The 11,830-nt window shown below is 46.4% G+C and overlaps 1 protein-coding gene across 10 annotated transcripts in view; it reads left to right on the top strand.

The window, feature by feature from the left end:
* Positions 1-11,830, top strand: part of tcf7l2 (transcription factor 7 like 2) — a 95,373-nt gene that overhangs the window by 41,051 nt on the left and 42,492 nt on the right. For 5 of the 10 annotated variants that reach the window (XM_079756972.1, XM_079756969.1, XM_079756970.1 and 2 more), the window contains exon 5: positions 2,697-2,756. The exons of the other annotated variants lie outside the window; for them this stretch is intronic. In XM_079756972.1, the coding sequence (XP_079613098.1) occupies positions 2,697-2,756 (60 nt within the window). The remainder of the gene's footprint in view (positions 1-2,696; positions 2,757-11,830) is intronic. 10 annotated transcript variants of the gene reach the window in all.

Raw genomic sequence — 11,830 nt, 5'->3', positions numbered from 1 at the left:
TTAACCATTTCCTGACTGACTGTGTGTGTGTGTGTGTGTGTGTGTGTCTGTGTGTGTGTGTCTGTGTGTGTGTCTGTGTGTGTGTGTGTGTGTTCTTTTAATGAGCAAGATATACCTGAGGTTTTAACCAATGAACACACAGACCCTCCCCTCTGTGTTATATTCATCTATTCACTCTCACTTGTTCAACTCCCAAGAAAAGAGTATAAGAGGAGCGATGCGTGCCCAACAGGATTGTGGCGTTGTTTTCCCCTCTCTCTCCGGAGGTGTGCATTCACGGTAACTCACTCTCTGCGGTGACTTTGTGGAGCTGGACAATAGCTGGGGTCTGACCACCTCTAGGCCAGGGTCAGCTCTAGAAAAAAGTCAGAGCCAGGGATCACATTGACTCTCCTCGCCACCACTTTCTAGTGCTTCTTTAGAGGGGACGTGGTGATAAAGTGCTTCCTGTGGTGTGAAAGAACCTGGCACCTGGGCTTGACCACACAATGGCCCTGGTCCCTGGGTGGTCTGGCCTTCTGAAGCACTTAATGAGGCCCTGGGGTCAACTGGGCATAGCCCACCCACACACACACACTGTATAGTCAAGACCCTTTTTACTGTCCCCCTCTCCGTCTATCTCCGTCTATCTCATACCTTTCTTCCCCGGTCTCTCTCTCCCTCTCTGTCAGTCTTTATCTGTCTCGGTTACTCTTCTTGTCTGTATACGGCTCACTCTCTATCTCACTCTCTGTCTCTAGAGAGCCATAGAAGAGAGGAATAGAGGGGAGACACAGAAACTGGGTCTCCTCTCTATTCCTCTCTTGTGTGGCTCTCTGTCTGTCCTCCTGTCTTTTACTTCCTGGTCTGAACAGTCCAATCACAGCGCACGCATCACACACACCTCCAGACCGAGTATAGGGCCCGTCTCCTCCATCCGTTCGTCTGTCTGTACAGATGAGACACATATTGGCTCAGTCACACCAATGGCCAGACAGACATTGTGTCATTCCTCGGCGTCGGGACAACAAGCACCCCAGACACTTGTTGTGTGTGATTGTTCCGTTGTTCCCCACACAGAAACGCTCTCTGTCCAATCCGCTGGAGCGCTCCATGGGTCGTTTGGTAGCTACTACTGCCGTTTAAAACTGACGCATCGCTGAGGGGACTCCGGGTGGCTTGCTGCTGCAAAATCACGATCCAGGGGTTAGGTCTACAAATAAACATGTTAACCATGTAGTCTGTTGAAGACGGGTAACCGACGCACGCACTCATCCGCTCCATGGCTCAGGCACTATCACTCCTTTAAGGCACACATTTATATTTGAAATTGAATAGGATGTGAACCTTCACGTTTTAGATATTGCGGTAAACATACCTTGTGACATTATGTTGTATGTTTGTGTGTGTGTGTGTGTGTGTGTGTGTGTGTGTGTGTGTGTGTGTGTGTGTGTGAGTGTGTGTGTGTGTGTGTGTGTGAGTGTGTGTGTGTGTGTGTGTGTGTGTGTGTGTGTGTGTGTGTCTGGGCTGGGTGCTGCTGTTAGGGAGTCCTACTCTTTTTGTTCACTGTGGTATTTGGCTATTGAATGACTCTATCTGTGTGTGTGTGTGTGTTTTCTGGTCTGCCCGTGGGTGGTTATGACCCCATGCGTTGCATGTGTAACTGCACGGCTGCTCAGAGCGGTTATCAGGCTGACCCTGGGGTGAGGCAGCAGTACAAACACCACTCTGTCATCCTTGAACTGAGGCGCTAACCACAGCAACACATTTTCATAGAGCGTAGCGCAACCTAGCCCTCCCCATATAATACAGTGTGGTTCTGTGGTTTCTCTGTGTGTGTGTGTGTGCGACTGACCACCTTTTGTTTCCTTAACAAACGTGTGAAAACGTCCTTTTATTTTCCTTTGTATCTCCTTTTCCCTGGTTTTCAACCACTTTTTCTTTCTTTGTTTTACTTTCTCTCTCACTTCATGCTCCGCTCATTCCATGTCTTTCACTGTGAAGGGACATCTCATGTGGACACACACACACACACACGCCTTCTCCCTAAACAACTAGCAGTAAGGTTAGGCAGGTAGTTGCATTCACATGACGACAGATGCAATGTCTTGATGGTTTTCATCAACTACTCCCTTTATATTTATAAAAAATAACAATACACTAATACAAATGTAATGCCATTTAAGATAGGTAGTTACTCACTATTTTTTTTATTGTTAGATAGTAAAACCACCATGTTAGCCTTGCTGAAAATAGGTATGTAGTACAGTTACCATGTTGGCATAGTGAGGGTTGTTGTAGTTGGCTCTGTGTATGTATTTCAGGCTTACGTCCGGGAGGAGGCCAAATAACAATAGAGGCAGGGGAGGGATGCATATGCCTTCGAATACAATATCTGCTAGGCTAGGATGTTATGTAGCTATTGTGTGTGTGTGTGTGTGTGTTTTTGGGTGTGTGTGTGTGTGTGTTTTCCCTGCTTGTGTGTGTGTGTGTGTGTGTGTGTGTGTGTGTGTGTGTGTGTGTGTGTGTGTGAGTGAGTGTAGTTGATATGAAGTGTGACCTTGTTGATATCATGTGCGTGTGTGTATTTCCATGTGTGTGTTTCTCTGGATTTGTGTGTAGAGTTTATATCATGTGCGTGTGTGTATTTCCATGTGTGTGTCTGTATGTAGAGTATATACAATGTGTGACCTGGGATCGTGGTCTTTGCCTTTCAGGGACCATTCTGCTTGGAGTTCAGCGGGCAGTCAGATCTGAGCCTTCACCAATTTCAGTTGGTGAGAGAACAACCCCCCCCCCCCCCCCCCCCCCCCCATTGTGTTGTTAGATTAATATGACGAATGACACCAAACCCCCTCTACCTGCTGATTGCTGTTGTTCATTGATGCTATGAAGCTGGCTACAGTGGTTGCTAGCCTGGCTTTACCCTCTGCTGCTGTTGCTAAGTATATCTCTGCCACTTAACTTCTCATATGCTTCTTCCTATGTGTGTGGCTGTGTGTGTGTGCGTGTGTGTCTTTCTCTCTCAAACACACACACACATGCAGACTAACGCATGTACCCACACACACACAATCACGCCATATTCATGTGATTTTAGTTTTTTGTTTGCCATGCACAGTTTCTTATCTCTGGAGGCCATTTATATGAGATGTTACTGATGGTTTGTGCTTGGTGTGTGTGTGTGTGTGTGTGTGTGTGTGTGTGTGTGTGTGTGTGTGTGTGTGTGCGTGTGCTATTTTAGCCATGGGTCAACTTTTTGAACTAAAAGCTCTTCTGAAGAGTATTGTTCTTCTGCTTTGCATTTGAGCCAGAATGTGCTAGGCGTGTGTGTGTGCGTGTGTGTGTGTGTGTGTGTGTGTGTGTGTGTGCGTGTGTGTGTGTGTGTGTGTGTGTGTGTGTGTCTGTGTGCCTGCCTGCCTGAGTATCAGCCTCATGCAGGAGAAGGAAGTCTAAAGTGTATTTCCTGTAACTGTTTGAGCAGTAATACGTGGAGCTGGTCCTGAATCCTGCTGCTGCACTAAACGTCTAGAGTGGAAGAGGCCACACCTACTACTTCAACTAAACTACCACTACTAAAAAGCTAAACAAAACCTTCTGAGTGCCGTCTGCTGTTCTGAACATAGCAGCAGTGTCCTGGGAGTTAAAGGAAGTATTGGAATGTTAAAGATGGGTATAACGCAGGGGTAATCTCTTCAGGTGGTAAAAGAGAACCATAAACACGGATAGTAGATTATGGTATCATGGAAAACAGATGTTAAATTTAATCTGGAAATAACTTGCAGATAATGCAATCTATGTTGCAGCCATGTTGGTGAACCGTAAACAACCACTAAAAGAGCCAGAACCTTTAGTCTGATGCTATTCTGCCCTTATCATGGGTCCTTTTTATCCTTCTGATCTGTGTGCTATTTATTTGAGGAGTTCATGAAAACATTGAGCAGATAATTACCATAATATTAGACTTTGCTGAAGGCTAAGCCTGAACCAATAAACTACTGATTCACCTGTGCTGCTGCTCACCGCAAGGCTCCCGAAACACTTCCTCAACTCCTCTCCTCCACCCCTCTCCTCTCCTCACCTCCTGCACCGCTCTCCTCCTCCACTCCCTTCCGGTTGTCCTCCAGCACCTCCGCCTCCCCCTGCCCTACCCCCTCCTCTGTTCTGCTCCTCCCCCTCCCCACCCCCACCCCTCCACCTCCTTCAGAACCAGTTAGACAGGACCTGGCAGGATTCAGGGCTGGGCGTGGTTCCTCTGTCTCGCTGTTTTTGTTGTTTTTTGTCGAGTTGCACAAACACACCTTTGTCTGCTGGTGAAGTCTGGGCCTAAATGAACGCGTTGGTGCCATGCCTCCAGGCCATGATCAGGTGACACCCGGTCAGGGTTCAGCATTCAAACAACATGCCTCTTTATTTCATGCAAACATTATACCATATATATATATATATATATACATATTGATTTGTAATATACATGTAATATACAACAATTATAATAATGTATGCATGTTATATTTCTTTCTAATGTTTATTACAAGGTTTCCATATTTTGAAGGTAAAGTCAATCAATCATTCAAGTATTGATAGTAATTAGTTATTCATATGAGATCTCTCTCTCTATCTCGTGTGTGTGTGTGTGTGTGTGTGTGTGTGTGTGTGTGTGTGTGTGTGTCTGTGTGTGTGTGTGTGTGTCTGTGTGTGTGTGTGCGTGTGTGCACGAGGCGACCGCCAGAAGAGGCAGCTTCTGAGGGAACAGTGGGGGCCGTTCCACTGGGGAACTTGTTTTGACAGAAGCCCAGGTGTCTCATTGTTGGCGCTGGCACGGTTCAACAGATTTACCAATTAGTAGTGGGCCCAGGGCGCAGAGGAGAGGAGGGGAGGGCGAGAGAGGCAGAGAGTGAATGAGAGGGGGAGAGAGAGTGAGAGTGGGAGGGAAAGGGAATGAATGAGAGATGGAGTGAATGAATGTGAGAGAGGGTGAGAGGGGTTGAATGAGAGAGGGGGAGAGAGATTAAATGAGAGGTGGAGAAAGAGAGGGAGGGGGAGAATGAATGAGAGGGCGAGAGGGAGAAGGAGGGAAAGTGAATGAGAGAGGAAGATGCAGAGGACGGGAGGGAGGGAGAAATAGCTGGGGGGGGGGCAAGTGGTGGGTTTAGCCATAGTGATGGAATGAGCATTGAGAGGGAGGGACATAGGGAGGGAGGAATAACGGAGGCAGGGAGTGTGAGGCAAGTAGAGATGGAGGAGGAGTGAGTGGGGGAGATAGTGAGCTAAGGAGGGAGAGAAGGGAGATTGTGAGGTAATTAGTGAGGGAGGAAGTGTGAAGGAGGGAGGGAGCGAGTGACATAAGGAGAGAGGAAGGTGGATTGAGTGAGTTTAGAGAGAGAGAGGAGGTAAGCGAGGAATAGATTGTGAGGTAAGGAGAGAAGAGGACAGAGGGATAGATTAGGTTGAGGAGGGAGGTAAATGGAACAGTAAGGAGATCTAGAGGAGGCGTGACATAGGGAGAGAACAAGATAAGGAAATAGAGGAGGAGTTAAGGAGAGGTGAGGAGGAGGAATGGAGAAAGGAAAAAGTAAGGAGAGGGGGATAGACAGGAGGGGTTGGAGAGAGGGAGAGCGTGAGGTAAGGGGAGAGCGGGTGAGTCAGGAGTAAGTTGATCTCTCACCCCTCTCCACCAGTAGTGATTTAAGAGAGGCTGGGGTTTCTCTAGCTCAGAGGTCAAGAGAGGGACAATATTGACTCAATCTAATGTAATGTTTATGACATTAATTATTCACCGTTAATTGGACAACTAGAGGAACATATGAGACATCAGGCACTACAGTCACATAGCAGGCCATGCTGGGCCCTGGTTAGCCAACTGGATCAAACTACCGTCTACCACTGCTTATACTAACAATACGGCTAATACAGCTAATACTTATATTATAAATGTTGAAGATGCTACTCATAATACTCCTGATAGTATAGTAAAGTAAGACTAGTAACACAACCTCTGTCTTCTTGCAGATGTAATGCAAGGTATGACGTCCTCTTGAGTTTCCATTCGGTCACTAGGCAGACTACAGTCAGATCATACCAGGGAATGTTGCTACATTCAGCAGGAACCCTGGTCACGCTGCACTCATCCGGCTCTGCATGCCAGCAGGTTTGCCAGTGAACTGCTCAGATCAGGGTGAAGAGACTCACCCCCCCAGGTGCCCTGCTGAATCAAAAGTCATCCTTCAGCAGATCCTTCAAATGTCTTAATTTTGTGAGTGTTTTGTGGCCGTGAATTTCGCTGTAGTTGATCCAACTAGGTCAGTTGTTGTGGTTGTGGCTCCCAGGAAAAATCCCTCTAGACACAGGTTTTAACTTTTATTTTGAGTTAAAATGCAATTAATAAAAGATTTTCTCAGATACTGGTACGATATTAGAAACCACTGGTCAGACTTGCCCAATTTGACTGGCCTTGTCCATTTGGAATTTGCACAAACCTAATCCTACCTTTCGTTAGTAGCAGTAGGCCCATGCTGATATTTATTTGTACACCAAACAAGATTCTCCTAAGTAATTAAGAGATTAGACTAAATGCAATCAGCGTGGACAAAGCAACCACACACCTGGGATGAGAGGTGAGGCAGCCATCGTGCAGGTTGTGTGTTTTTGTGTGCTAGCCTGGCCCTTGTTTGCCTCTATTTTTGATGTGTGTGTGTTGTTGTGGTTGTCGTTGTTTTTATTTATCATTTTCCCCTGTCGGTTTCCCTGTCAGTGTAGCCGGCCTTGTTTTAGCTCCTGGCCTCGCCTTTCGTCTCATCCGGGGAAGGAATTGGGATGAGAGAAATATTTTTCTCTGCTGTCAGGAGCTTAAAGCGCTGCTGTGTCTGCTCCTTTACTCCCACTGTTTGTCGACAGCCCTGGAAGTGACATCCACCCAGGCTGTGTGGGGTTTGTGTTGGGTTTCCTTCCTATGCGTGTGTGGTTCTGCTGTAGCGTTGTTTTTGTACACCACCCCAACATGACACCGCTCAGTCATTAGCTGATGTCGGTGCTGGTGGTTGGTGGGATTGAGGCGGGGAAGGGAGAAATAGAAAGAAAGGGTTGGAGAGAGAGTGCTTGAGAGGTAAAGAGAAGGAGGGTGGAGAAAGAGCAGGGTGGAGAGAGGTAGAGCAATGGAGAGATATGGATAGAACGCTAGGTCGAGAGAGAGTTATAGAGGGATGGAGGGATGTGGGGAGAGAGTCGTAGAGGAATGGAGAGATGTGAAGAGATAGGGCTAGCTGGAGAGAAAGTTGTAGAGGCATGTCGAGTGTAGAGGAGGCAGAGGTAGAGGGGCAAAGGGAGAGGTGGAGGGAGAGGGAAGGGGTTCATTAACGTCAGACTGGTCCACCATAAGGTATCAAAAGATATTTTTTCCCAATGCGTGAGACAAGCCAACAGCTGCTGACCAAGCCCTGTGTTTCCTCATATGGAGAAAGACGGCAGAGAGTGCGGTGCATCATGGGAAAAGTTAAAAAGACAACAAAATAAGAGCCAGCGAGGCTGAGAGAAAAATAATCACCACAAATAGTCACCACAGTGGGGATATTCCTTAGTGCAGCAGTGCTGTCACAAAGCAGCCTCCATTTCATACATTATTAACACCGCCTAAACACATTATGTGTGTATTTATTCATTCATTTGTCTTGTTAACATCGTCTCAGAGTGAGACAAACAGCGTGCTCGGACTGGCTGTGTGACAGTTGTGTGTGCAGCGAGATTCGAATACCAATCCCGTCAGTGAGATTGAAACCGAGAAAGCGAGATAGCAAAGGGCTTGGAGAGTGAGTGAGAGAGAGAGAGAGAGAGAGAGAGAGAGAGAGAGAGAGAGAGGCAGAGAGAGAGAGAGACAGAGAGGGGAGAATTAGGGCCTGCTATGTTCCGCAGCCTCATTAAGGACATCGAGGTGATGATGTCGTCTCGGCGCCCGCGACCGGCCGCGGCTTCCCTTTGAACAGCCTCGCCCCCTTATCTGCTGCACGCTCTGCAACGCCGTAACGATGCGCACACACACACACGCGCTCACACAGAAGCACACACAACCTGACACACAAATCTACAAAAACACAGATTCACAATCCCACACACACACGGCCACACTGGTGTGAACACACACACGCACACCTGCTCCCCACAGAAACACTCGCGTGCACACCAATATCCCCACAAAGACACACAAACACACTCATGAGAACCCACAAATATTATCCTCACAAATTCACCTCCACACCCTCACTTGTCATGCCTGTGTGGTTTCTGTGCACGCTGGGAGCACACGGCTCATCCGCTGAATTTTGGGTGTATATGTTTTTCCCCCGCTCGCTGAAAAATAAAAAAATCCTGTTTCTATTTTAAAAAAGAGTATTCTGCAGCGACATCACAACTCTGTGTTCTAATTGGAACTTTTGCCGCTGTCTCCATCTTGTGTTGGAAGGGCAGATGGGTATTGGGCCGGTGGTTGGGGGGAAGGGGTCGGGAGGGGTTGGCGGTGTGGCGGCGAGGCCTGATGGTGGTGTAGCGAGGCGTGTCTAAATCAACTGGCAGCATGAATGACTCACTTGATTCTTGCTGCAATCCATGGTAGCACTTTTTTTTTTTTAACCCTTCTCTTCAAACTGCACTCCTTTTATTTGCGGAAAGGTCTAGAATAGCTCACAGGGAAGATAGAGTACTTTCTGGTGTTCTTCAACCAAATAAGACTTCTGTGGTTGAAGAACAGACACACACAAACACACTTGCATACATTGTTCCGAGCAATGTCAACTTTTGTCCCGATTAACATGGAATGTTCAAACGTAAAGAATCCAGTTGTGAAGTTGTTCACTAAGCAATTACTCACAAATCTGTAAACTCATATACAGATAAATTGATTAACCAGTGAAGTTGTTTGAAATTACATGAATAGCTCAGAATTTGGAACCCAAAGATGGAATCAGAATCCAAATTTAATTCTAACAATTTTTTTAAATGGATTTCTAAACCTAATTTAATTTTGTGGAATTTGAAACTGAATTTAGGAATTCTGAAATGGAATACTAGAATGATTTCTAAATTGAATTTGGGGATCCCTGAATGATTTTCACCTTGGCCCAGGGTATTTGATTTACCACTGGACTTCCAGTCTACAGCAGCAGATAATGTGGTCCACATGCTAAGGCTTCAACTGACCCCCTACTCACATACAATAGTCAAAGTAGAGTCAAGGAGAGTTGAAGTCGGAGGGAGGACAGGGTGGGGAGTTCTTAGGAGAGAGAGGATAGTTGAGAAAGAGAGATTATGTGTGTATTGAGAGGTGGAACCAGTTTGGCTGAGTGAATAATTTGGTTCAGTGTTTCCATAGTAGAATCTGCCTTTTTGTTGAGCTAATGTGTTTCTTTATCTTTTGTTAACAAAAATGGACGAGGTCTGTCTGGAGCAGAACAAAGACCTTACTCAACCTTGGATCAAATAACCAAGCGGTTCTCCGAAGGCCGCAAACCATTGGACTGATTCTTACAACAAAATCATATTGAATATAACTTGATTGTCCTGATCATCATTCATGTCAAAGAGGATCTGACCAAATCTTTTTTGTATTATTTAAAGCATGAAATCTGCTTCCACATGACCTAAATATAGCAGGTGTAAAAAACAACAACTGAAAACCTGTTATTCCTGCTCTCAGCTTCCTCTACCGTTTTATTCTCCTTAAAGTACCGTCTCCTCGGCCTGCCGTCGCGGCAACCTCCATCAGGGCTCTCTGTGCCCCACCCTTGCATGTTTTGCGATTTGTCGCTCATCAAACGGGGGGATAAAAAACCTCAATCACGGCTCTTCTGGCGGCTCTTCCTCTCCACAGGAAGGGACACGCTGCTCCCCAGCTGAAGGCGTACCTTTAGCGAAGGAGCCCGTCTCTGCTTTTAATGAGCCTACTGACCGCACGGAATCGCAATCTGATCCTGTCCTCCCCGCGACACACAACAAAGGAGTTTGGACACAAGACAAACACGCAGGCACACACAAACATACACGCCATCGCAGTGGTTCTTCCTTAATAACACAACCAACTGCCAACCAACTGCCAATCGTAACACAACCAATAGTTTCTCCTCCAGCCGTGATCAAAATGGCTTTGAACCCTGCGTTCTCTTTTGGTTTTCTCCCCATCTGCATCAAACACAAATCAATAGCCCAAACTTTACAGTGGTGGTATCTGTTTCTCCACGTAGCATGCCCTGATCTCACTCATGTCACGAGCCAGACACACACAGACATATACACACACAGGCACAAAGGCAGGGTGCTGGAATGTTTCATTAAATAATAGATTAACGGAAAATGAATAGATTTTTCATGTTTAACGTATGTTTAACAATACTGACGTATATCAGCAACGGCCGGCATTCACGCTGTTGACTTCCATCGGCCAAGAAATCACAACCAACCACCATTAAGGGGGATAACCACAGCATTTGAGAAAGGGAAAAGGTTCCCCACGGACAAAGCCAAAGCTAAAGGGATCACTAACAAGGTGATGGAGTTCATCGCATTAGATGCCCAACCTTTCTCTGCTAACTAGCTAAAGTTTCCACGACAGACAAACATTGACTTTCAAAATATACCCTCTACCAACAAACTAAGCAATTGTGGAAACCTTCGTAGACACGTAATAAACTGTAATGGATAATCACACTTCTATTCTTATTGTTTTAATAAAACATTAAATACACCTCAACGATTATTTATGAGATTGTATAGATCAAATGGTTCATCAATGAACCAAAACATATTTAGGACAATTCTATGAATGACATGGAGCCATGTATTAGTCGGCAATGACCCCCCCCCCAACCCCTTCCTGCTGTAGTAAGCCTCAGTTAAAAGGAGAACGGCACTAGAGAATGACGACGCTGAGAAAGAAACATGGCTGCGGAAGGAGGGCCTGGTGAGGTGAAAATCAATGGGATGGCGCACGGAAGCCTCTCCACAGGAGGCCTGGCGTGTGTGTGTGTGTGTGTGTGTGTGTGTGTGTGTGTACTTTTTGCCTGTGTTATGAACAAAAAAATATGCTTTTGTTTACCAAGAGATAAAGCAAAACCAGGAGTGAGGTAGGGGAGAGAGCGAGGAGTAGGAGGGAGAGCGGGGGGGTAGAGAGAGAGCGTGCATGAGAGAGCCGCTCTCCTGAACATCTTTTGAAAAGAATAAAATAAACTAAGAGCCGTTGTTTGGTGAGGTGGAGTTGTGTGGTAAAGGCATCGTTTCATCCCAGAGCGTAGAAACCAGCGTGGCTGTCAGGCCTCCCCCTCTCTCTAGTCCAGACAGAGCAGAGAGAGACCATTCAAGGGCCCACCGTGGACCAGGAGACCCCCCGGGCCGGTCCGCATTATGAATACAACATGAGTAAACACACACCTACACATACTATTAGAGTAGTAAGAACAGCGGTCTGTGGTGCAGCCCGACCAGAGGCCCTTAGCAACGCTCGCTCATCATCTCGTCTTCGGGGTCATCACTGTGAGAGGAATCACATCTCATTTGTGGGCGTGATCAAATGATCTGCTGCATAGGTTTACCAATGTTCTTTTTGGGAGGAAGTGATTTGGGCCTTTCGGCAACCGTAAAGCCACAGATGTACTCAAAACCTCATTGGTCTTCGATCATCGCAGGGGACTCTTTCTCAAACCTATCTCAAACAAAACCCAATAAACAGCTTCCTGCATTTGGCCCACGCAACCACGTGAATGAATGCTCATCTCGTCTCACCGCCACTAACGTCATAAAAAGAACAGCCCACAAGTTGCATTGTCCATGTTATACCTTTTCCAAACCCTGTGTTCAACCGCAGTTTGAC

The sequence above is a fragment of the Pollachius pollachius genome (assembly GCF_949987615.1).
Source record: "Pollachius pollachius genome assembly, chromosome: 19".
NCBI lineage: Eukaryota > Metazoa > Chordata > Actinopteri > Gadiformes > Gadidae > Pollachius > Pollachius pollachius.
The sequence above is the reverse complement of the archived record's forward strand: the minus strand, read 5'-3'. Positions and strand labels throughout refer to the sequence as shown.